General features: G+C 45.9%; 2 protein-coding genes across 2 annotated transcripts; one reads left to right on the top strand and one right to left on the bottom strand.

The window, feature by feature from the left end:
- Nucleotides 1-612: 612 nt before the first annotated feature.
- On the bottom strand, nt 613-11,582 carry rnls (renalase, FAD-dependent amine oxidase). Its single transcript, XM_047377245.1, has 7 exons — nt 11,336-11,582; nt 10,668-10,773; nt 10,453-10,595; nt 4,151-4,306; nt 1,390-1,563; nt 985-1,160; nt 613-907 (listed from the first exon to the last, which is right to left on the bottom strand). Exons 1-7 carry the CDS (start codon nt 11,451-11,453, stop codon nt 737-739), a joined length of 1,044 nt encoding a protein of 347 aa, XP_047233201.1. The 5' UTR covers nt 11,454-11,582; the 3' UTR covers nt 613-736.
- Nucleotides 11,583-12,225: 643 nt separating this feature from the next.
- On the top strand, nt 12,226-26,810 carry lipf (lipase, gastric). The gene is made up of 11 exons (XM_047377099.1): nt 12,226-12,369; nt 21,207-21,335; nt 21,573-21,684; nt 21,797-21,995; nt 22,611-22,720; nt 22,806-22,942; nt 23,203-23,349; nt 23,518-23,589; nt 25,050-25,118; nt 25,274-25,384; nt 25,644-26,810. Exons 2-11 carry the CDS (start codon nt 21,213-21,215, stop codon nt 25,764-25,766), a joined length of 1,203 nt encoding a protein of 400 aa, XP_047233055.1. The 5' UTR covers nt 12,226-12,369; nt 21,207-21,212; the 3' UTR covers nt 25,767-26,810.
- The last annotated feature ends 14 nt before the right edge of the window (nt 26,811-26,824 follow it).

The raw sequence follows: 26,824 nt of genomic DNA, 5'->3' as shown, positions 1-26,824 counted from the left end.
CTATTGTCAGACAAAATCCATTACAGAACTTCACAAGGATTGAACTGATGCAGGAGTCAGTGCATCAAGATCCATTCCACACAGATGAATCCCATCCTGAACCTGAGACATCAAAAGCATCTTATGGGCATTCTTAAAAAGAACTGTTCTGTTGCTCAGAGGTCTAAAATTCTCTTTTCAGATGAAAGTAAAGTTTGCATTTCATTTGAAAATCAAGGTCCCAGAGTGTGTGGCGGAGTAGAGAGCCCGGAGGATTCAAGTTACTTCAAGGCTTCATGCTTTCTTATATTGACCAGCTTTATGGAGATGCTGATTTCATTTTCCAGCAGGACTTGGTACCGGCCCAAACTGCCAAAGGTACCAAAAGCTGGTCCATTATGTTATTGTGCTTGATCGGCCAGCAAATGGGCCTGACCAGAAACCCATAGAGAATCTATGGAGTATTGTCAAGAGGAACTAGAACCAACAATTCAGATGACCTGACGGCCACTATCATAACCTGGGCTTCCTTGATGCCTCAGCAGAACCACAGGCTGAATATTCTAATTGTTCCTGTGCAGAAGGTTCATCTGAAGTAGGTCAGTCTTCAGGACCAAGAAGCAGAGATGCACATTATTTTTAACCACAAACATTTATTCTGAGAAACACTGACATCATCTGGTGCAGATCTTTGAATCACTTCATGACTCATTTATGTAAATGATCCCAGTCATTGACCAGGTGTGTCTCAGGTGTGTCAAGCGTTCTTCTGGATGTCCAATGACACCTTAAAAGCTCTGAGCACACTCAGTGCAGATTCCACACAGCCATCAAAGTTGGAGTGGGTGAAGGCGTCACCGCCGCAGATGAGCAGTGGCTGCTCCAGGATAGTCATGTGACCTGGACAGTTGGGGACTGAGGTCAGCACCTGTACAAGGGATGGACAGGTGAGTAAGTAGCTGCCTATCTTGGAGGGGATAAGCTCCTTACCAAGAGCTGACTCACCTGGGAGTACCTCCACTTTTGAGACTTGATGCTGATTGGCTGAGGTAGGTCAGGTAGAAGCCTGTGGAGCTCCTGCAAGATGATTGGCTGGATGGCATCCTTCTCAATCTCCAAGTTCTCCTGGCCAAACGGAACACTGGTGTGGACAACAAGGGATGGACCCAGACCTGGAGCATCTGAGACGACAGATGGATCAGAGATAAACATGAATAACAAGGCCTTCATTTTTTATTTTTTTTTTATTGTTGACATGCTTGAGGTAGCACCTAACACATATAATTTAAACATTAAAGTCCAAAACCTGTTGTTTAGAATAATCAAAAATTAAAAACAACATTGTAAGTGGAAGCCCTAAAGCAATAAACAAGACAAGTGAAAACACCATATACAGAAGGATGAAGAGACCTGTGCTGCGTTTCTTGTTGTCCACGGCGATGTAGCGGATGCAGTGGCTGTCGGTGACGTACCTCGCCCCCCAGGTGAAACTGAAGACAACGTCGGGAGAGAAGAAGAGTGCGATAGCGAAGCGGGATGAGTACCTGACGCCCTCCAACTGCTCCCTCTGCTGGACAGACAGTACTGAGAAACAGACAGGATGACAGACAGATTGTAATACCAGTTGCATCATGGGAAATGTAGTACCTGGATGGTTGACCCCAGGTACTTCAACTCATCCATGTTCAGCACCTGCAGAATGCCATCTATCTCATTTTCTCCAAACATGTTGATTCTGTCTTTTATTCAGTTTCTCTACAGAGGAGACCTTTGCCTCTCCAGACCAGACCAGCACACCTCCACATCTCTACAGCAGAGTTCCACCTGTTCCCTGCTCTCACTGCAGATAAGCATCTTCTGAAAACATCATCTATAGTCACTACTGTCTGAGCTCATCCTTTAACCTGTTCATCATCACTGCTGGACCCTGATGTAATCTTACATCACACCTCACCACTGTCTAATAGCACCAACCCGTCTTCCTCATATAGTCTGTGTCTCTGCAGTCTGGTATCTGCTCCCTAAAGCTTCACACAGCCTAGGAACACCATATGATCTCCTCTAAATCTTAGGACAAACACCACATTTGCAGAGAACTTTTCTGAGTTAAACCCAATTAATTGTCTCCTTTCTTCCTAACTGAGCTTTACGAGCTCTTCCCCAGATCTTCATGGTCCGGATCATCAACTTCATCTGTCCTCAACATCTTCACACCTCCAGAGGCGTGTCATCTGGACCATCCACCTTTTCCCATCCTCCAACATAGTTAATCTCACTTACTCCCAATTCACTGATGTTCCTTCATCTGTCCTCCTCTCACCTTCATTTCTCAGGGCCCACTCTTCACCTGCCAGAACATCTCCATCGATCCATTTGACCTTTAGATCCATCTCTACTGATCAATCCTGTTCCGGTTCTCCTTCTTCTGGATCCAGATTTGCATGCAGCTCACTATCAGCCTTCTCTTTGCTACCTAACCCTTCCAGCACTTCTGATTCCACAACCCACAATGAACTCCAAATCCCTAACTTAGAACAGACAACTAACCGGTGGAGGACCACAGGTTAACTCGGAACCAGTTCAATTTCTTCAAATCACTGTTAAACTTATTCTGGTTTCATTGGGTTAATTCTCAGCTGGGTCAAGGTTCAACGAGTTCCAGGACAGACCTGCTGCAGGTTTCAGTGATGCACCTGAGCAGACGGGCCATTCCAAACAGGAGGACATTTTCAGCCATAAAATTTTATATAATCCATAAAAACACTAAAACATGCATTTGTTGTGTAAATTAAACTTGTCCTCTATGATGACCTGTGACCTGACCTGTGCCCAAACCATGTACACAACCCTGTTACTTAAAGCTATTTAGTGTGTTAGAGGAAGAGGAAAAACAAATTCAGATGGCAGGAAGTTACATCATCCCATCAAACCATATGCCAACACCAAAGCGTGGTGGACATAGCGTAATGGAAAAGAAAATACTGTCTTTGCTATTTTCAGCAATAGAATCGCAATTAGACATTTGTCTAACTATTGTATTAAATGACTAGATTCTCCATGGATTTAAGCATATATTTGAAATTAGTAAAAGAAAAAAGATCATTGATATGAAAGATTTTTTACAGTAATATAACTCAAGTCTTATTGACCTTAAATAACTATTTAAGAATGACTCTCTTTAACTGTAAACAATTTATAAAACATTTACTTGTAAATATACCTTTTCAGGTTCCCTAGAGTTCATAACAGGGTTGCACCTTTGATGCGTGAGCTGGACTATCAAACTATTTAATGCTTTGTTCTTAAATAAATTATAAAATAAAGTTTTTATGCCTAATCCTGGATCGACCCAATTTGTGTTTGGTTCTGTTACAGAACATCTTGACCAACAGGAGGTCCAGTTTCCTTCCGTCAGGAATCCTGTTTAACTTTATGATTCAGAGGCTGCACACACACACACACACACACACACACACTGCAGCTAAAAATAACCTTGGTATGGGTGTGGGCAGAGGAAATGGGCGCTGTACCTGCCCAGCCAATCAGAGGAGCTGAAGGTGACATCATCAGGTGAACAGGAAACACACATATACTATAGAGGAGCTGGGGTCTCATGCAACACACACACATATAAAGAGCCAATCAGTCTTCAGAGAAATGACGTAATATAAAATGTATAAATGGTGTATGTGTGTGCGGCTGTTTATGCAGCCTGTTTGGGACCTTTTCTGGTTTATTCACTTACCTTCTGAAGGCCTTATGGGGACCCCTATTTTTACAGTTAGGGGTTAAAGCTAGAGCTATGGTGCAAGCTAAATTAAGGTTAGGGTTAGGAATTGTTAGGGTTAGACATAAATGGAGTCACTGAAATGAATGGAAGTCAATATAGAGTCCTAATATGGTTAGAAATAGAAGGTGTGTGAGTCTAACTGCTGCTCTGAGATCAGTTTCTGTTCAGCAGCAACCAATAATAAATAAATAACAAGCCTCCCGAAGAGATTATAAAGATACTGCTCCTTCATGTGGTCATACACTGTATCTACATCAGATACATCAGAGTTTCTCTGCAGCAGCTCACCTGACCTGTTCCGGGGTTACATGACCTGTGCAGAGATCAAGTGACACCAAACCTCAGACTGGTTCTGTTTCTGGTTGTTTGTGAAGGTCTTACAGTTTCCCAGGTCTCCCTGCAGCTGTAGGATCTGAGGCACCGGCATCGTCAGGATAACAACGTCAAACTTCTCGCTGCCTCCATTCCTCTCCACCTCCCATGATCCTCCACGGTAGTATAGGCCAGTCACATGATATTCCAGGTACAAATCCGCTCCTGTGGCAAAAATACGATTTCAGATATGAAGGACCCTTAACCAGGTAACCCATGATGTCACGTTTATGTATCAGTTTTATCAGCTTATCCAGAGTCATATTAATTTTGCTGTTGCTGTGCACTAATTCTGATTTGATCTGGTTCTGATACAAACATTAAACTGTTGAACCACAGTTTGAGACTTAAAGAATGGAGTTTATCCAGAACAAGATGAAAACCTGAGGGGGAACCTATTGCCCTCTTGTAGAATAAACAGAACCTCCATATATGGACCTAATCGGTGAATTAGTAAAATAAATGAACTTTTCAATAAAATTCTAATTGAAACACATTATATAGAATAATTACACACAGACCGATATTTTCAAATCCGTATTTCTTTTAAATATACCTAATTTCTGCTTACCCAAAACGAAAACACGACATTTAAGATCAGAATATTTCACGAGACCTACAAAAAACATTTTAATACAGAAACGAAAAGTACGGTTAGTACCTGCTTAAGGGTAATTTCCAAAGGTACTTTTAATCTGACAAAGGAGCCTCATTGGAAAGTAGATTCCAACTGACTGAATATGACTGAATAGAAGAGTTTGTTTTTCTCAGTGAGAGAGTTCAGGAGACTCAGCTCTGCAGTCTGTGAGAGTGTCCTGCAGGTTCCTCAGTAGGCCACAGCTCTGAAGAGGCTGAGAGTGTCCTGCAGGTTCCTCAGTAGGACACAGCTCTGAAGAGGCTGAGAGTGTCCTGCAAGTTCCTCAGTAGGACACAGCTCTGCAGAAGCTGAGAGTGTCCTGCAGGTTCCTCAGTAGGACACAGCTCTGAAGAGGCTGAGAGTGTCCTGCAGGTTCCTCAGTAGGACACAGCTCTGCAGAGTTTGTGAGAGTGTCCTGCAGGTTCCTCAGTAGGCCACAGCTCTGCAGAAGCTGAGAGTGTCCTGCAGGTTCCTCAGTAGGACACAGCTCTGCAGAGTTTGTGAGAGTGTCCTGCAGGTTCCTCAGTAGGACACAGCTCTGAAGAGGCTGAGAGTGTCCTGCAGGTTCCTCAGTAGGACACAGCTCTGAAGAGGCTGAGAGTGTCCTGCAAGTTCCTCAGTAGGACACAGCTCTGCAGAAGCTGAGAGTGTCCTGCAGGTTCCTCAGTAGGACACAGCTCTGAAGAGGCTGAGAGTGTCCTGCAGGTTCCTCAGTAGGACACAGCTCTGAAGAGGCTGAGAGTGTCCTGCAGGTTCCTCAGTAGGACACAGCTCTGAAGAGGCTGAGAGTGTCCTGCAAGTTCCTCAGTAGGACACAGCTCTGCAGAAGCTGAGAGTGTCCTGCAGGTTCCTCAGTAGGACACAGCTCTGCAGAGTTTGTGAGAGTGTCCTGCAGGTTCCTCAGTGGGCCACAGCTCTGCAGAGTTTGTGAGTGTCCTGCAGGTTCCTCAGTGGGCCACAGCTCTGCAGAAGCTGAGAGTGTCCTGCAGGTTCCTCAGTAGGACACAGCTCTGCAGAGTTTGTGAGAGTGTCCTGCAGGTTCCTCAGTAGGACACAGCTCTGAAGAGGCTGAGAGTGTCCTGCAGGTTCCTCAGTAGGACACAGCTCTGAAGAGGCTGAGAGTGTCCTGCAGGTTCCTCAGTAGGACACAGCTCTGCAGAAGCTGAGAGTGTCCTGCAGGTTCCTCAGTAGGACACAGCTCTGAAGAGGCTGAGAGTGTCCTGCAGGTTCCTCAGTAGGACACAGCTCTGCAGAGTTTGTGAGAGTGTCCTGCAGGTTCCTCAGTGGGCCACAGCTCTGCAGAGTTTGTGAGTGTCCTGCAGGTTCCTCAGTAGGCCACAGCTCTGAAGAGGCTGAGAGTGTCCTGCAGGTTCCTCAGTAGGACACAGCTCTGCAGAGTTTGAGTGTCCTGCAGGTTCCTCAGTAGGCCACAGCTCTGAAGAGGCTGAGAGTGTCCTGCAGGTTCCTCAGTAGGACACAGCTCTGCAGAGTTTGTGAGAGTGTCCTGCAGGTTCCTCAGTGGGCCACAGCTCTGCAGAGTTTGTGAGAGTGTCCTGCAGGTTCCTCAGTGGGCCACAGCTCTGCAGAAGCTGAGAGTGTCCTGCAGGTTCCTCAGTAGGACACAGCTCTGCAGAGTTTGTGAGAGTGTCCTGCAGGTTCCTCAGTGGGCCACAGCTCTGAAGAGGCTGAGAGTGTTCTGCAGGTTCTTCAGTAGGCCACAGCTCTGCAGAGTTTGTGAGAGTGTCCTGCAGGTTCCTCAGTAGGCCACAGCTCTGAAGAGGCTGAGAGTGTCCTGCAGGTTCCTCAGTAGGACACAGCTCTGCAGAGTTTGTGAGAGTGTCCTGCAGGTTCCTCAGTAGGACACAGCTCTGAAGAGGCTGAGAGTGTCCTGCAGGTTCCTCAGTAGGACACAGCTCTGAAGAGGCTGAGAGTGTCCTGCAGGTTCCTCAGTAGGACACAGCTCTGCAGAGTTTGTGAGAGTGTCCTGCAGGTTCCTCAGTGGGCCACAGCTCTGCAGAGTTTGTGAGTGTCCTGCAGGTTCCTCAGTAGGACACAGCTCTGCAGAGTTTGTGAGAGTGTCCTGCAGGTTCCTCAGTAGGCCACAGCTCTGAAGAGGCTGAGAGTGTCCTGCAGGTTCCTCAGTAGGACACAGCTCTGAAGAGGCTGAGAGTGTCCTGCAGGTTCCTCAGTAGGACACAGCTCTGAAGAGGCTGAGAGTGTCCTGCAGGTTCCTCAGTAGGACACAGCTCTGCAGAGTTTGTGAGAGTGTCCTGCAGGTTCCTCAGTGGGCCACAGCTCTGCAGAGTTTGTGAGAGTGTCCTGCAGGTTCTTCAGTAGGCCACAGCTCTGAAGAGGCTGAGAGTGTCCTGCAGGTTCCTCAGTAGGACACAGCTCTGCAGAGTTTGTGAGTGTCCTGCAGGTTCCTCAGTAGGCCACAGCTCTGAAGAGGCTGAGAGTCTCCTGCAAGTTCCTCAGTAGGCCACAGCTCTGTAGAGTTTGTGAGTGTCCTGCAGGTTCCTCAATAGGCCACAGCTCTGAAGAGGCTGAGAGTGTCCTGCAGGTTCCTCAGTAGGCCACAGCTCTGCAGAGTTTGTGAGTGTCCTGCAGGTTCTTCAGTAGGCCACAGCTCTGAAGAGGCTGAGAGTGTCCTGCAGGTTCCTCAGTAGGCCACAGCTCTGCAGAGTTTGTGAGTGTCCTGCAGGTTCCTCAGTAGGCCACAGCTCTGCAGAGTTTGTGAGTGTCCTGCAGGTTCTTCAGTAGGCCACAGCTCTAAAGAGGCTGAGAGTGTCCTGCAGGTTCTTCAGTAGGCCACAGCTCTGCAGAGTTTGTGAGTGTCCTGCAGGTTCTTCAGTAGGCCACAGCTCTGAAGAGGCTGAGAGTGTCCTGCAGGTTCCTCAGTAGGCCACAGCTCTGCAGAGTTTGTGAGTGTCCTGCAGGTTCCTCAGTAGGCCACAGCTCTGCAGAGTTTGTGAGTGTCCTGCAGGTTCCTCAGTAGGCCACAGCTCTGAAGAGGCTGAGAGTGTCCTGCAGGTTCTTCAGTAGGCCACAGCTCTGAAGAGGCTGAGAGTGTCCTGCAGGTTCCTCAGTAGGCCACAGCTCTGCAGAGTTTGTGAGTGTCCTGCAGGTTCCTCAGTAGGCCACAGCTCTGAAGAGGCTGAGAGTCTCCTGCAAGTTCCTCAGTAGGCCACAGCTCTGTAAAGTTTGTGAGTGTCCTGCAGGTTCCTCAGTAGGACACAGCTCTGAAGAGGCTGAGAGTGTCCTGCAGGTTCCTCAGTAGGACACAGCTCTGAAGAGGCTGAGAGTGTCCTGCAGGTTCCTCAGTAGGACACAGCTCTGCAGTCTGTGAGAGGTTTCTCACATTTTCCAGAATTCATTCTCCAGATCTTACAGTGCACTCTGAGATGCATTACACATCAACCTTTATGATTAGAGGCTTTTAGAAGCATGGTTTTGTTGAGAGGTTCTGAGCAGTAATTACTTTGCCTGCAGAAACTTTAGTTCAATAGAACAGATCATTCATCAGCTAAGATCTTTACTGCTGTCGAACCTGGAAACAGAATTAAAATGCAAAAATTGTGCAGAAATCCCTCTGTCATCTCTGTACACACAGGGAAGACAGAGATGTGAAGAAGAAAAGATGTTGGAGAGACACAAAGATACCCTCACCAGTTGAACCAAGAAGTTGTGCACAAACAAGTTAGATCCTCTTGTTGGTTTTATTCATCAAATCTTTCAGCAAGATAGTCTTTCTAATTGCCAACAACTCTATTCAGAAGTTCCTGTAAGGGAGCCGCCATATATATAATTACTTATATAGCACTTTTTAAAAATGTAACAAAGATATCAGGATACAAAAAAATAAATATACTTAATAAAATACAAGAGCGGTGTAAAAAGCAGATAGAAAAAGAAGAATGAGCTCAATGAATAAAAGCTGATGGAAAGAGGACACAGATGAGGCCTGTCTGATATCAAGGGCTCTTGGAGTCCTAGAAGGACTGTAATTCAATTCAATTCAGTTTATTTATATAGTGCCAATTCACAACACATGGACTGAGAAGTTCTGAAAGTTACACAGGGCGAGGCAGTTCAAAGATTTTTCAGCCAACGGTGTGAGGAGGGCGAAGAGGACCTCTGTAGAGACTTCGACTCTGCTGGGGGGGTTCCTTTTAGACTGTAACGTCATGGGCACCTGGACAGATGAGTCCTGACCAACAGCCACCTCCATCAGTTACTGTTCTGCCGTTTTGGTCTTCCACCTGCAGACACGGCTGTTTGCTCTTTTTGCCTTTATGGCTGTTGTTTCCATGTACCACATCAGCCCAAGAAGAACCAACATGGGAACTGGTCCAGTTAGGAGTGGAGTAGAGGGTCAGGGCCCTGGGTCTTGCTCCCATCAGAGCCCAGGCAGTAGACAGAAGAGCAGGAACTGGCTGCTTGTTTGTGTTGCATTCAGGTTTACTGCAGATGCGTTCGTCAGTTTCCGAACTTGAGCACCCTACTCTGGTTCAACTTCAGAAGTTGTTTCGGCAGTTAGCAAACATGGCCAGGTACTTATGGAGTCCTGGAGGCCAGGTACTTACGGAGTCCTGGAAGCCAGGACAACCTGGATGACACTCTGGGGTTACGCGTGACAGAAAAAAGACACCCACATCGAGGATATCTGCTTTGGTTGTGCTAATGCAACTGAAGTAAAATTGTTCAGCAGATCATTGCAGTCTTTAATCACCTTCTGTACTTGCAGGATTTTAAATTACAGCAATCAGTAAGCCTCAAAACGCACTTCACAAGCATTAACTTGGGCAGTGCTCTTTGTATCTGTGTTCATGTCAGCCATCTTGCTGTGTAGACGTTGACAGTGACACTGAGGAACAGGAGACAGAGTCATCTGCGTCAATGATGACATCCTGAGGCTGTGTCCAACACTGCCAGCCAATCCACAGGTATATCAGGACCAACTGCCTTTCCACTCTTTATCCTTGTCAGTGCCTTCCTTACTTCATCTTTACTAATCTTCATGACTTCCTGGTGTACAATGATTGCTTCTTTTGCTCTTGTTCTCTCTCGCTTTCCTCATTCATGAACTCTTTAAAGTCCTCCTTCCATATTCCTATCACACTTGTCCAGTGAGATCCGCACCAATCAGCACTCTCTCACCTTTAGAAAAAACCTGCATCACTTCATCTAACTCGCTCCAGAATGTCTCCTTCTCCTCTACCTCACATCCTACCAGTGGGGCATAACCACTAACAACACTGAACATCATTAATTCGTAGCTTTAGATTCATCATCCTGACACTCTTTTCACCTTCAGAACATTCCTGACAAACTCCTCCTTCAGGATAACTCTTACACCATTTCTCTTCCCATCCACACCATGGCAGAACAGCTTGAATCCTGCTCCTAAGCTTCTAGCCTTGCTACCTTTCCACAGGGTCTCCCGAATACACAGTATGCACGTCTCCTCTGCATCATGGCAGCCAACTCTAGCTTTTCCCATCACATTCCCAACATTCAAAGTCCCTACTCTCAGTCTTAAGACTCTAGCCTTTCCTCTTCTCTCTCTGCCTACATCCTCCTCTTCTTTCTCTTCTTCTTTGCTGACTCACCTGATTACCTGACTCAGGCGGGAAGTGGACAGGTGTGGAAACCAGACTAAAACAGGTGTGATTACCTGACTCGGACAGGAAGTGTTTCACCACACTGCTTGTTCCCAGTGGCGTTACATAGTCCTTGTTTCCCTCTTTATGTTGCAGACCTTCGATGTGACAGTCGAGTGGCCTCAGTAGGCCGGCTGACAGCAGCTCTGTATAGAAACTGAACACATGCAGCGTCAGAAATTCACACAGAGATGTGTGTTAGTGTCAGAAGTGGCCAAGTGAGACGTACTTGCTGTGGGACTGAGCATAGGCAGGAGTGGCTGTGATGTACTGTGCTCCGAGGTCAGCAGAATGAGACGTAGAGTCAGGAGGACGGCTGGTGGACATCCTGCCCCCTGACAGACACACAGGGAGGTTCATACAAAGCTCCATTAGCAAACTTAAGATATCTGAGGGCAGGAAACAGTGAAAATTGATTTATATCTGAGAGGGACATGCCTCTTTTTTTGACAAGCCCACACATCTGTGAGAGAAAGTTCCCCAGGGTCTCACCTCAAAGCCCTAATGTACTGACTCGGAAGTCTGAATGAATTGCTCCAAGGTCAGACTTAAAGCTAAAATTTGTTGGTTTGGTTTACCTAATTAAGGGATATTCACAGACCATTTTAAAGCCGAATTAAAGAGATGAATCCAGGAATGGTTCTCACTTTTTCAAGTTCTCTATGGTTACCTGTGAGTCTTTAAAATCAGTCACTTTGGTGAGTATCTCTACCTTTTATTTTGGTCAGTTCTGCCAGCAGGCATTTAATTCCGATGAAAGTCACTTCTAAACCGAATTACAGACCAAACTCAACTGATATCAGAACCACCAGGGGTATTAATCTGCAGGCTGGTTGTTTTCTGTTCTGACCTGATAAACCCAAAAGCCAGTTAAGCTGAAGGGAGTTCTGAACTTACCTGCACCCCTCGCCTTGTCCCACACCACCACCTGAACCTTGCTCCGCAGTGCTCTCCTCAGCAGACATGCGCACAAGCTGCCAGTCAGACCCGCTCCAACAATCAGAACCCGGGACATCTTTAGAACTAAGCTCTCCGGTCCGGACCGGAGAGTTCGGGTCCAGGATCGTAAGAGTAAAACCAAGGTAATACCCTATTACATATGATGGGCAAACAAAAGTTATTCCGGTGTTAATTGACCTCACATCCGGCAAGACATTGCAAAACAAACGTTTTCTTCCGACTAATCAGAAGTGGACTTATCAGAAAATATTAGAAAACGGTTTTTAATTTAGATACAGTCATAGAATAGATTAACAACTATTATGGATATGTTAAAATATACACAATTATATATATAATATATATACAGATGCATTAAATAATTCAGATCATTATTCCTGAGTTTGGAGTGAAAGTAAGAAGGAGGATATACATTTCTTCTGTGTATAATTTATCATTATATACAGACGAAATGGTAGCAATACTACTCACTATTCAAGATAAACAACCACTAACATCAATAATTTGTTCAGATCCAGTTCATAATTACTCTGTATTAAAAACATTTCTTCAGAAAGCAGACCAGATATCTTGATGGAAATACAACAAACAAGGTTTAGAATCAAAATAATGGGATTAATTGTTATATTTGCACGGATAGCAGCTCATATTAGTGGAAATGAAATAACAAAGTTGCAACGAAGGCTACAAGAAATTTCAGTTGAAATAAATATTAAATTCAGTCGAACAGTAAGTAAAAAGCATCATAAAGAATTGAATTAAATTAAATTGAATTAATTAAAACAGTTCAGGATGAGGGAGTCCATACCTCCTACCAGTTGATGGCGGTAATGCACCAAGCTGTTGTTTGCAAACCACCAACGAAAACCTAAGAAGAAAAAGACCAATCACAGAAAGACCACATCTGAAGTTAGTCGTGTGACCTGCCGCGTTCAGAGACCAGCGGCACTGCACCAGTAGCTGGACAACAGGTGAGTTGTAAGGGCTTCTTACCTGACGAAATCAGGTCATGCATGTCCAATACGGGTAGAATAGGAACGGAACCGGTTTATGTTAGTAAAGCGAGTTAAACCAGTTAAATAAACCAGAAATAGGCAGCAAGTAGTTAATGGAGAGGCTGTAACACAAGTAAAGAATGAGTGAAGTAAAAAAAGTCGGATAACGAAGTGTTTTCATGAGTCAGTCTGCTGTCAGAAAGAAAGCAGACAGCAGACATGTTAAAACTATTTAAAACAGGTTGTAAAAAATTTAGAACCACGCTGTAAACATTTGAAAACAGGTAGTAACTTAGTTAAAATATGCTGTAAATATTAATACCTGGTATAAGCTGACTTTAAACATGTTAAACTGGGTTGAAATCAGCCAGAAACAGAATCATGCAGCCTTCCAGTAATGTCAAATCTTGGAGCTCCTATCGGGGAATCACGTCACTATATTGATTCCTGTCAGTCCAACCAAAAGTAAGTGTCGTGTTCAGGGACCAGGCTAACTGCACAGTAATGGACCCGTTCGGACTTGCAACAGTGTGTTCTGGCAGTCTGAACTGAGTTAATCAGACTGACCAATAACAGATCTGACCATAGGTCTAGGGCAGAGGTCTTTAACGAGGCTGTCGCGACCCCTAGTGGGTCCGTGGAGGTACACCAGGGGGTCGTGAGATTTTGGGTTAATTAGACCTTTTTATTCTTTATTTTTATTTTTATTCTGTGTTATGTGTTTAAACACAAATTAACATGAATCCAACATATTGCAGCAAATTGATAAATGGAGACATAAAATAATGTATTTCAGTCAGAATGCACACATTCATTGGGGACACCAGCTGAACTCTGTTTCACTGCAGCAACATAGCACAGTGTTAGTTTCCATTGCAATAACAGTGCAGCTCAACTCAGAAGATCTGAAAGAATGTAAAACTACAGACAACTGCTTGGAGACACAAGTAGAAACACTGAAAAAAAAAAGTACATGAGTCTAAATATAAACTACCTTTCTCATTTAACGGTTTTCTTTATGTTTATGACTATTTACATTGTACATAGTTTCTCACTGAAGGCATCAAAACAGTGAATGAACACATATGCATTTATGTGTCAAAGAAAAAATTTTAAAAGAACTTTAAATCTGTTGTATTTTAGATTCCTTAAAGTAGATGCCCTTTGCTGTGATGACTGAAATATGAACCTTTGGCTGTCTCCCAATTAACCTTTGGGAAGTTCTTTCAAGACTCTTTGGAAAACTATTTCAGGTGACCACCTCATGAAGCTCATGGAGAGAATGCTAAGAGAACAAAGCAGTAATCAGAGCAAAGGGTGGCTATGTTGAAGAATCTAAAATATAAAAATGTTTAGTTATTTCACACTTTTTGTTTTCTACATAATTTCATGTGTGTTCATTCACAGGTTTGGTGTCGCTGGTGAGAATCTACAATTGAAATAGTCGTGAAAATAAAGAGACCCATTAAGTGAGAAAGTGTATCTAAAACGTTTGACCTGTGTGTATGTAAGATACAAGAGAAGATGGTGTATCTGTTTTACAGCGAAAAAAGAAAATGTCAGACCTGACATCGTTAATTTCTGGTGGACAATACAGTTGATGTGGTTAGAAGACTGGCCCGAAATAAACATAGACATAATATTATCCGCTTCACCAAAAGAATCAACAAGAATGAAATATGGAGAAGAACCAAGGTGTCACCAGTCTGCAGAGAAGAAGGGATCCGGTTTGCTGAACATCTGACACGAGAGGATGGGCAGTCCAGACATGCTCTGCGGCCGAAAGTTGACTAGGCAAGGAAGGATTGCAAAGCAGCGGGTTTCAGAGGTCCATACAGGTTCATCACAGACTAGAGTGGAGATGCAACTGTGAAGCCATCTACAAGAAGGGACAGAGCAGACTGTACTTCTTGAGGAAGCTTAGGTCCTTTGGTGTTTGCAGCAAGATGCTGCATATCTTCTATAAGTCTGTTGTGGAGAGTGTGATCTCTTATCTGCCATCATCTGCTGGGGAAGCAGCATCAGAGCCAGGGACTTACAAAAGCTCAACAAGCTGATAAAGAGGGCTGGCTCTGTTCTGGGGACTCCTCTGGAACCTCTGGAGATCATTGTGCAAAGATGGATTCTTCATAAAATGAAGAACATTATGGAGAACTCTGAGCATCCTCTTCATGAGACTGTCCTACAACAACAGTGTCTTCAGTCAGAGGCTTCTCCAGATCTGCTGTAAGACGGAGCGCTACAGGAGATCCTTCCTGCCCACAGCCATCAGCATCTACAACGGCTCTTTGAAGAAACCTTCATAATATGAGCTATAACAACATTTAATTTCCCTTTTGGATTAATAAAGTATTTTTGAATTGAATTGAATTGAATCAGGAGAAAGTATATGGAATGATTTCTTCATTTAATTTAATATGACTGAACGGCTCAAAGCTATTTTTTTTGTTTTGTAAAGGGCAAAAATCCAACACTCCAACAAGTCAAATCTGGTCTCAGCAGTGGGGACAGGGGCAGAGCTAGGGGCTGGCCAGGGGTGACCATAAGCTATTCTTTGGCCACCTTTGCGACCACCCCAGCCAAATGATTGTTGTTCCCAAGGGGACGTAACTCACCAGCAGAGTGCGAGTCTGGAACAAGCAGTTCCCTTCCAAAGCAGAAGGTGGCATCAGTAAAATTCCCAAATGGAATATTAACCACTAACATAATTGACAAAAGAAGTAGTTTTGGTTCACGTTTACAAGATCAGTGAAGGTGCAGTGCAATTTCCCATGTTCTCCTTACCTCAAGTCAGACTCTGAGGTTGGTTAAAAAAGAAGTGACACTTATTTACTGTGTTAATATCCCTTATAGAAGTTTGTACTTTTGATTCAAGTTCCCTATCTTGTAGCACACTGGTGATGCTGACAGGACTAAATTACTGTTATAAAAGTAGCTTTTTTTATAAACTTAAATTATGATATTACAGATGCTTATAGCCATTGGGAAGCATGTATTCTTAAAACTGAAAATGTTTGATATTTGTCAATATCTCTGATTTTAATGTGTACACTGTATCAGATTACAAATGTTATCAAGGTATTAGAAATCAAATATTCAACAGACCACATACTAATGGGAGGAGGCTTTAACTGATGAGTGGTCAGACAGATGCCTACTAGACATTATCACAGTCATCCAAATTATATAACAGATTTTAATGAACTGAAACATGCTCATTGATATACAGTACAGACCAAAGGTTTGGACACACCTTCTCATTCAAAGAGTTTTCTTTATTTTCATGACTATGAATATTGTAGCTTCACACTGAAGGCATCAAAACTATGAATTAACACATGTGGAATAATATACTGAACAAAAAAGTGTGAAACAACTGAAAATATGTCTTATAGTCTAGGTTCTTCAAAGTAGCCACCTTTTGCTTTGATTACTGCTCCACACACTCTTGGTATTCTGTTGATGAGCTTCAAGAGGTCGTCACCTGAAATGGTTTTCCAACAGTCTTTAAGGAGTTCCCAGAGATGCTTAGCACTTGTTGGCCCTTTTGCCTTCACTCTGCGGTCCAGCTCAGGTCCGGTGACTGTGGAGGCCAGGTCATCTGGCGCAGCAACCCATCACTCTCCTTCTTGGTCAAATAGCCCTTACACAGCCTGGAGGTGTGTTTGGGGTCATTGTCCTGTTGAAAAATAAATGATGGTCCAACTTAACGCAAACCGGATGGAATAGCATGCCGCTGCAAGATGCTGTGGTAGCCATGCTGGTTCAGTATGCCTTCAATTTTGAATAAATCCCCAACAGTGCCACCAGCAAAGCACCCCCACACCATCACACCTCCTCCTCCATGCTTCACGGTGGGAACCAGGCATGTAGAGTCCATCCGTTCACCTCTTCTGCACCGCACAAAGACACGGTGGTTGGAACCAAAGATCTCAAACTTGGACTCATCAGACCAAAGCACAGATTTCCACTGGTCTAATGTCCATTCCTTGTGTTCTTTATCCCAAACAAGTCTCTTCTGCTTGTTGCCTGTCCTCAGCAGTGGTTTCCTAGCAGCTATTTTACCATGAAGGCCTGATTCACACAGTCTCCTCTTAACAGTTGTTCTAGAGATGTGTCTGCTGCTAGAACTCTGTGTGGCATTGACCAGTTCTCTAATCTGAGCTGCTGTTAACCTGCGACTTCTGAGGCTGGTGACTCGGATGAACTTATCGTCCGCAGCAGAGGTGACTCTTGGTCTTCCTTTCCTGGGGCGGTCCTCATGTGAGCCAGTTTCTTTGTAGCGCTTGATGGTTTTTCCAACTGGACTTGGGGACACTTTTAAAGTTTTCCCAATTGTTCGGACTGACTGACCTTCATTTCTTAAAGTAATGATGGCCACTCGTTATTCTTCACTTAGCTGCTTTTTTCTTGCCATAATACAAATTCTAACAGTCTATTCAGTAGGACTATCAGCTGTGTACTGTATCCACCTCCTGCAATATACAACTGATGGTCCCAACCCCATTTATAAGGCTTGAAATCCCACTTATTAAACCCGACAGGGCACACCTGTGAAGCGAAAACCATTTCAGGTGACTACCTCTTGAAGCTCATCAACAGAATGCCAAGAGCGTGCGGAACAGTAATCAAAGCAAAAGGTGGCTACTTTGAAGAACCTAGAATATAAGACATATTTTCAGTTGTTTCACACTTTTTTGTTCAGTATATAATTCCACATGTGTTAATTCATAGTTTTTATGCCTTCAGCGTGAAGCTACAATATTCATAGTCATGAAAATAAAGAAAACTCTTTGAATGAGAAGGTGTGTCCAAACTATTGGTCTGTATTGTATAGAGAGGACAAAACAACAAACCAAATGATCAAGGAACATCTGTTGATAGATTATTGGTTAATATCCTGTTCAGTAGCAAGATATGACACTGTAATAAAGGTACAAATAACACACCTCAACCATAAAACTACAAAGACTATTGAAAATTAAACACTTGGCTGCTAAAAAAGGAAGAATATTGCAGTAATGTTAAAAAGTCATATTGGAGCTAAAAAACAATGAAAGCCTAAATTATCAGAGACAAGATCGGGATTTCTAAAGTTAGAAAACATTCAATGTTTTAGCAAAAACCTAACCAAAGAAAAAAATAAAAACGAATCTAATCTAATTTTTTATGAATACAAGAAGATAAACTGGAGTGAAGAAGATAAAGAAAAAATACTCGTACTCTTACTCGTCGTCTTCCGCTTATCCGGGACCGGGTCGCGGGGGCAGCAGACTCAGCAGAGACGCCCAGACGTCCCTCTCCCCAGACACCTCCTCCAGCTCCTCCAGGCGGAGCCCAAGGCGTTCCCAGGCCAGCCGAGAGACATAATCCCTCCAGCATGTCCTGGGCCGTCCCCTGGGCCTCCTCCCGGTGGGACGTGCCTGGAACACCTCCCAAGGAAGGCGTCCAGGAGGCATCCGGTATAGATGCCCGAGCCACCTCAACTGGCTCCTCTCGATGTGGAGGACCAGCGGCTCTACTCCGAGCCCCTCCCGGATGGCCGAGCTCCTCACCCTATCTCTAAGGGAGTGCCCGGCCACCCTACGGAGGAAGCTCATTTCCGCTGCTTGTATCCGGGATCTCGTTCTTTCGGTCATGACCCAAAGTTCATGGCCATAGGTGAGGGTAGGAACGTAGACCAACCGGTAAATTGAGAGCTTTGCTTTTCGGCTCAACTCTCTCTTCACCACAACGGACTGGCACAGCGCCCCCATTACTGTGGCAGCCGCACCGATCCGTCTGTTGATCTCACGCTCCATTCTTCCCTCACTCGTGAACAAGACCCCGAGATACTTTAACCCCTCCACTTGAGGCAGGAACTCTCCTCCAACCTGAAGAGGACAAGCCACCCTTTTCCGGTCGAGTACCATGGCCTCGGACTTGGAGGAGCTGATCCTCATCCCAGCCGCTTCACACTCGGCTGCGAACCGCCACAGCGTATGCTGTAGGTCTTGGCTAGAGGGGGCCAGCAGGACCACGTCATCCGCAAAAAGAAGAGACGAAATCCACTGGTCCCCAAACCAGACTCCCTCTGGCCCTTGGCTGCGTCTAGAAATCCTGTCCATAAAAGTTATGAACAGGACCGGTGACAAAGGGCAGCCCTGCCAGAGTCCAACATGCACTGGGAACAGGTCCGACTTAGTGCCGGCAATGCGGACCAAACTCCTGCTCCGCTCGTACAGGGACCGGATGGCCCCTAATAAAGGGCCCCCGATTCCATACTCCTGGAGCACCCCCACAGGGCATCACGAGGGACACAGTCAAATGCCTTCTCCAGGTCCACAAAACACATGTGAACCGGTTGGGCAAACTCCCATGAACCCTCGAGCACCCTGTAGAGGGTATAGAGCTGGTCCAGTGTTCCACGGCCGGGACGAAAACCACACTGCTCCTCCTGAAGCCGAGGTTCGACTACCGACCGGACTCTCCTCTCCAATACCCTGGCGTAGGCCTTACCAGGGAGACTGAGGAGTGTGACCCCCCTGTAGGTGGAACACACCCTCCGGTCCCCCTTCTAATGAATGGGGAAACAAAACCCCAGTCTGCCAGTCCAGAGGCACTGTCCCCGACCGCCACGCAATGTTAAAGAGGCGTGTCAACCATGACAGCCCTACAACATCCAGAGACTTGAGGTACTCAGGGCAGATCTCATCCACCCCCGAAGCCTTGCCACCGCGGAGCTTTTTAACCACCTCGGTGACTTCAGCCTGGGTGATGAAAGAGTCCAACCCCGAGTCCCCAGCCTCTGTTTCCATCACGGAATGCGTGATGGCAGGATTGAGGAGATCCTCGAAGTACTCCTTCCACCGCCCGATAATGTCCTCAGTCGAGGTCAGCAGTCTCCCACCCCCACTATAAACAGTGTTGACGAAGCACTGCTTCCCCCTCCTGAGGCGCCGGACGGTTTGCCAGAATCGCTTCGAGGCCAACCGGTAGTCCTTCTCCATGGCCTCTCCGAACTCCTCCCAGGCCCGAGTTTTTGCCTCTGCCACAGCCCGGGCTGCAGCACGCTTGGCCTCACGGTACCCGTCAGCCACCTCAGGAGTCCCACAAGCCAACCACAGCCGATAGGACTCCTTCTTCAGCTTGACAGCATCTCTTACTGCCGGTGTCCACCACCGGGTTCTGGGATTGCCGCCACGACAGGCACCGCAGACCTTACGGCCGCAGCTACGGGCAGCAGCATCGACAATAGATGCGGAGAACATGGTCCACTCGGACTCTATGTCTCCAACATCCCCCGGGATCTGGTCGAAGCTCTCCCGGAGGTGGGAGTTGAATACATCCCTGGCCGAGGGCTCCGCCAGACGTTCCCAGCAGACCCTCACTATGCGCTTGGGCCTGCCAAGTCTGTCCGGCGTTCTCCTCCTCCAGCGGATCCAACTCACCACCAGGTGGTGATCAGTGGACAGCTCAGCCCCTCTCTTCACCCGAGTGTCCAAATCATGCGGCCCAAGGTCTGATGATACGACAACAAAGTCAATCATCGACCTCCTGCCTAGGGTGTCCTGGTGCCAAGTGCACTGATGGACACCCTTATGTTTGAACATGGTATTCGTTATGGACAATCCGTGACTAGCACAGAAGTCCAATAACAAAACACCACTCGGATTCAGATCGAGGAGGCCATTCCTCCCGATCACGCCTCTCCAGGTGTCACTGTCGTTCCCCACGTGGGCGTTGAAGTTCCCCAGCAGAATAATGGAGTCCCCGGGAGGGGCACTATCCAGCACCCCCGACAGGGACGCCAAGAAGACCGGGTACTCTGCACTACCATTCGGCCCGTAGGCTGAAATGATAGTCAGAGACCTCTCCCCAACCCGAAGGCGTAGGGATACGACCCTCTCATCCACTGGGGTAAACCCCAACACGAGACGGCTGAGCTGGGGGGCAACAAGCAAACACACACCAGCCCACCGCCTCTCTCCGTGGGCCACTCCAGAGTAGAAGAGAGTCCAACCCTTCTCAAGGAGATGGGTTCCAGAGCCCACGCTGTGCGTGGAGGCGAGCCCGACTATTTCTAGTCGATATCTCTCGACCTCCCGCTCAAGCTCAGGCTCCTTCCCCCCCAGCGAGGTGACATTCCACGTCCCTAGAGCCAGCCTAAGCATCCGGGGATCGGGCCGCTGAGGTCTCCACCTTCGTCCGCCACCCAATCCTCTTTGCACCGGTCCCTCACGGTTCCCCCTGCAGGTGGTGGGCCCACTGGGGGATGGCCTCGTGTCTCTCATTCGGGCTTGGCCCGGCCGGGTCCCGCGAGGAGCAACCCGGCCACCAGGCGCTCTCCGACGAGTCCCGACCCCAGGCCTGGCTCCAGGAGAAAAAATAATAAAGACACAATCAGGGGGCGGCACTGGTGGTGGAGGGGTTAAGCTTGCGACCATGTGCAGAGGCTAAAGTCCATGCGGCTGTCTCAGGTTCAAGTTCTTGGCCCGGCGACCTTTGCCGAATGTCTCCCCCTCTCTTTGTCCTCTTTCCTGTCTAGCTACTGTCAAAAAAATGAAAAACAAATGCCCCTAATGCCACAAAATAAATAATAAAGTTTATCTGATTGTATCTTTATTATTATTATCTTGTATGCTGTCAGTCCTGCTCCTGACTGAATCTGGGTTACAGAAACTGAAATAAATTTAAAAGTTGTAAAACCAATGATGGGCCAATATACAGCCTATCAAATGGGACAGAAAGGATATAAAACAGGCTGTAAGTGTAGAAGTTTTACAGATTTTTGTCCTTGTCCCTGAATGCAGCAATCTGACTCTCTGTTTCAGATAATCATGTGCATCTGGGTGTGCACATTGTTTCTCTCCACTCTCTTCCACAGCGGCTGGACCGTTGGTGGTCAATGCCGCTCTGATCAACCACATTTAAGGCTGGACCCTGAGGTCAACATGAACATTGTAAGTACACGTTACATCTTCATTACTACCAGGTGGCGCTTTCATTTCTGTTTTCTGCTGAAAGTCAGAGGGAATGGGTTTTTTTCCTCAGATCTCTGCCTCACACGTGCAGTTTTGTCTCCTGCAAGTGTGTGTTTTGGCTTTTTGACATATAACAGGAGCAGCAGGCTGAAGGTGTGCCATTGTGTTGGGATATTTTTCTGCAGGTTGTTGAATTTGTGAACCTCTGTCACTCAGACGGAGATCATTCAGAGATGGGGTTACCCTGCGGAGGAGCATGAGGTTCTGACAGAAGACGGCTACATCCTGAGTGTCAACAGGATCCCTCATGGACTCAAACACACAGCAGGTCGGATTCTCATTCTATTCTGGGTTTTTTTTTTTTTTACACCAAAACGCTGATGGGGAATAGGGATTTTATCCACCCATCACTTCAACTGGTCCTGGTGTCCATTCGACAGGTCTGAGGTCAGCAGTCTTCCTACAGCATGGACTCTTGGCTGCCGGCAGTAACTGGATCACCAACCTTCCTAACTCCAGCCTGGGCTACGTGCTGGCAGATGCTGGCTACGACGTGTGGATCGGGAACAGCCGGGGGAACACCTGGTCCAGGAAACATCAGACTCTGAGCCCAGACCTTGAGGATTTCTGGAGGTTCAGGTGAGAACTTACAGCTGAGATATCTTCATGTTCAGACATCTATTTTCAGAAAATAGTTCAAACATCTAGAAATTCCAGGAACAATTAGTCCTTCAGACTGAAAATAATTCGTTAATTTCTAGAAGAGACCATACCCAGACATTTACTGCAGATGGTTCTGGACATTTCTAGATCATTTAAGTTAATTTCTTAGAGCTGCAGCCTCCTCCAGTATCAAACCTGGGGAGTATTTCTGCAGTCAGTTTATGGATCAGGTGATTCTGCATCAGATTGGTCTGGAACAGAGGGTTCTGGATGAAGTGGTTATGGAACACAGGATTCTAGATTCTTTGGGATAAGGTTGCTCTGGAGAACAGTGTTCTGAAAAAAATCATTTTGGATTAGGTTTTTCAAGGACAGGTGGTTCTAAGTCACATGGTTCTGTTTCAAGTTGTTTTAAAACAGTATGTTCCGGTTCAGCTGATTCTGGATCATAATAGGGTTTTTTCTGGTTCTGACCCTCCACACACTCTGATGGTTCTGGATCAGGTGGTTCTGGTCTGATGTTTCTGGATAAGGTAGTTTTGGGACATGATGTTTTCCACTATTCTGACCATCCTCTCTGAATGCCTGCAGCTATGATGAAATGGCTCTGAAGGATCTTCCTGCAGTTGTCAACCACATTTTGAAGGTGACGGGTCAGGAGCAGATCTTCTACGTCGGACACTCCCAAGGAACCACCATAGGTACCAGACCAAGTACTGCTCTTCCTCCCAGTCTGCTGTAAAATACTGACTTCCTGTACAGGCTAACGCCCGTCTTATTTCCCAGCATTCATAGCGTTCTCCACGCTGCCGGAGCTGGCCAGTAAGATTCGGCTGTTCTTTGGATTGGCTCCTGTAGCGACCGTGGCATTCACCGGCAGCCCCATGACCAAACTGTCTGTCCTGCCAGATTTTCTGATCTGGGTAAGAATCAGTTCCTGGACCCGCTTGCAGGGCAGCGGACTGGTGCTCACAAGGTTGCGATGATCCATCTGTTGGTGGAAATCTGAGATGTATTACAAATTTTAGCCTTTTCAAAAAGAACAGAAACAGGATGAATTCCAGCAGCTTTACAGGAAAATATTTAATATTGTATTCATATTATTTAATAACATTATCGGAAAATTCTTATTCTGCCTTTCCTTGAGACCCATTGATGTCGTGCTCATTGCTGCCCCCTGCAGGACCTGTTTGGAAAGCGGGACTTCCTGCCGCAGAGCCAGTACATCAAATGGTTGGCTGAACATGTGTGTGCGAGGACGTTGCTGAACAAGCTGTGTGGAAACCTCTTCTTCATCCTCTGCGGTTTTGACGAGAAAAACCTCAACATGGTCTGTACCGCTGACCCAGAATACCAGAACTTTGTTCTATTTTGTTCTACAGGCAGATTAAAGCTCTGTCAGATGTTCCTGTAACTGACTGATTTAAATTAGAAAACATTACCAGTTTGTGTTGAAGTTCAGGTGTTTTACTGAAGAAGACTTCCTGGTGTGTTCCAGACTCGGACTCCGGTCTTCACCACTCACTGTCCTGCTGGGACCTCTGTCCAGAACATGATCCACTGGGCGCAGGTACTGTAACAATTTGAACCTTGCCCCCATCACTCACCTTTAAAATCCACAGACACTGAACATATGGAGGCAGCAGTTATGAACTCAGTTCTTCTGCAGGGTTGACTGGACCTACAGCACGTCGATGACTTCATTCTCTTTTTCCTGCTCTCGGTGGAGGAGGACGCTTTTTCTCTGTCTCCCGCACCCCTCCCATATCTGCCCTGCTTCAGCTCTGTGTCTTGTCTTTTTTTGGGGCCTCTTTTTGCACACCTTCTAAATTCTTCCAAATTATGGATTTGGTCAGCTGGTCTCTCAATGCAATTGATCAAATTTTCTCGACGAGAAGACAGGGGTCGGGAGAGCCCACTTGCCCGGTTGGGACATTTTTCTCCGGATACACGATGGACTCCTGGCAGAAGTGGAGGATTGTGTGTCTGGTGATAATGTCAGTCGAGGATGTGGAAGATGTGTATATAATTGGATGTTTGATATCAGGATTTCTGCTTTTTGGAGTCAGCGGTTACCTGGTGTATCGAGAAATTCGGAGAATGTCAGCAGCTGTTCTGGCAATTGTGAGGCTGCCTGGCACGTGTGATGGGATCTTCAGAGCGATTAACACTCAGACTGAGATGTTACGTGAGCTGAATCGCAGACTGGATGTGATCCTTAGGATCGCAGGCGGGTTGCGGTTCCTGGACTCAGGGGTGAAATGGGATAAATCTTGGAGAAAGTTGTTCGCTTGGATCTGGCGAAAACCAGGAATTTGTCTATTTGGATTCGCCTTTGAGAAGAACCAGCGAGATTCTCAAGGCTGACGGAAAATTAAGAGTCAGCCTAACCCAAATAATTATTGTTTTTCTGAATCTGGCTCCCCTGCACGGCCTTGATGGCTTGTTATCTTCAACTTCTCCTGGAAACATGACGCTCTGCTCCCTCTGCCCCCTCCCTTCCCTGAGGACATCTGTGGACCTGCTCAGAACTTTGTGGCCGGTTGATGAACATTCCAACGAACCATCAAGGACAATGGCCTCTGTGACAGTGCTTCATGGACTTACTTGCACACACTCACTTACACACACACACATGCTCAAGATAAACATATGCACCCCCTCACACCACCTCCATCGTTCCCAGCATGATGTTTTGTAAACTTGTTGCTTCTTTGTGCTGAGGTTTTTTGCAATCTCAAACTGTATCCTGCTAAGGATAAAGTGTGAAATATGATTTTTTTTTCCTTCTACTTTCCTAATGTGGCCTCTTTTCTCATCTAGCAAGGGCAGCGCCTGTGAGCGGGCAGCAAAGCCTCGGTGACCCGTCCCCCCATTTGTCTTGTGTCATGATGTATGTTTGGATGGGTTGTACTGGAATTCTAATTTCCCCTCGGGGATCAATAAAGTATCTTTGAATTGAATTGAATTGAATATAAACAGTGTTTCTCTCATGACGTCATTGATTGCTGTTTTGTCTGCTGTTTACAGGCTGTCCATAGAGGGAAACTAATGGCATTTGACTTTGGACCACAAGGAAACAGAAGGCACTACAACCAGGTGAATTTGAAACTGGAAGCACTGGGAAACCTCCTTGTTTAACTGGGGTATGATAACAGATGTTGTTCTTGGCTCCATGTTTCTAATTTTGTGTTTCTCTCGCCACATGTCTTCACATTTGTCCTTCCCCTGTCCTCTATGCGTCCCCTCTTCAGTCAACTCCTCCAGAGTTTCGGGTCCAGGACATGAAAGTTCCCACTGCCCTGTTTTCTGGGGGACATGATACTTTAGCAGACCCAAAAGACATCGCTGTTCTTCTCACTCAGGTCAGATCAACAGTGCCACTTGGTGTTGGGTTCTCAACGTAAAAGCTTCAGGTCTCTCAGCTGCTTCTTCAGAATAAAAGTCACAGGTTAACAGATCTCTTCACTGTAAAGGTCTCAGTTGTATATTTGTTTAAAGTTAGCTGTGGACCTTCAGTGGCTACATGGATGTGGTTTTCTTAAGGGTTTTTTCTGGTTTTAAATAATGTTTTTCTGCAAGTTCCTTGTTGGCAGAGATGTTGAAAATATTTTCTCACTGCAGGTGTCCAACCTGGTCTACCATCAGCACATCAAGCACTGGGAACATCTGGATTTCATCTGGGGGCTGGATGCTCCTCAGGTTATGTTTCCGTCCATTCTGAAGCTGCTGCAGGAATATCGGTAGAGATGCAGAGGACACTGGTTCTTCTTAGGGACCAGCAGAGTTCAGGATGTGTTGAGTGAAGGTCCAGCAGCCATGTTTAATCCAGCACGTTTTATAATGTTTTTATAATGTACTACCAGAATTTTGATTTAGAGGGAAGAAAAAGTTTACAGAACAGCAGCTGATATGTTTTAACTCGGTTCTACAAGTTCTGACAGAGAGCTGTCAGAACCTTTATTCATATGCTATGTAGTCTCTGAAGTGGGTTCAGGCTCATGGTTCTAGAACAACAAGCAGAGTTCAGTATTCTGGTCCAGAACCAACTAGAAGCTCTGCCCAGGCTTCATTAAAGGTCCAAACTGAACTGTTTTGTATTCAACCAGCTGCTGGCTGATTAAAGACAGATGCTCTAATTGGATGGAACCTGCAATGGAACAGAGTGTCCAAATCTGTCTGTGTCAAATCTACATGTTGAAACATCACAGAACAATCTTTAAATGTTAGAACTTCACCTGGTTTTCCAATGTTACCAGAAACAAGAACTTTGAAGTCTTTGGTTCAGTCCAAATGCAATCAATGTAGATGGTTGGTCTGAGCTTCCAACTCTTGTTCTGATAAAACTTGAATGCAGTGTGAATTGAAGCTGCAGAACCAGCATCAGAACCATAAGCAGAGCTGGTTCCTTCCAGCAGATTCTTGTTTATGAGCAACTCTGGACATGTAGGAGACGTTCTGACCTTTAGAGATTCTGTTTGACATCTCTGCTGGTTCTGATCATCCTGTCTACCCAGATGGAATTTATTCTGACTTTGGACCTTTTAATGAAATCTGTCCTCAGAATGTTTTTTAGAGCAGCTGTCCAATCAGAGTGCAGCAACTGAACACAGCCTAATCTGAAAACAGGAAGTGAAGCTGAAACATTCGCAGTATCTGGGTCTGGACTTCCTGTTTTAATTTCAGCCTCACAGACAGCTGCAGGTGTGTGTTGTACTGTAACGTGTTAGGAAATAATGACCATGTTGTTCATGATAAACTGTGAATTAAAGCTGCTGTTTCATACCCACACCTTTGTGACCAGA

Source organism: Girardinichthys multiradiatus, chromosome 10 (assembly GCF_021462225.1).
Source record: "Girardinichthys multiradiatus isolate DD_20200921_A chromosome 10, DD_fGirMul_XY1, whole genome shotgun sequence".
Lineage (NCBI taxonomy): Eukaryota > Metazoa > Chordata > Actinopteri > Cyprinodontiformes > Goodeidae > Girardinichthys > Girardinichthys multiradiatus.
Note: the sequence above shows the minus strand (reverse complement) of the source record. Positions and strands in the feature narration are given on the sequence as shown.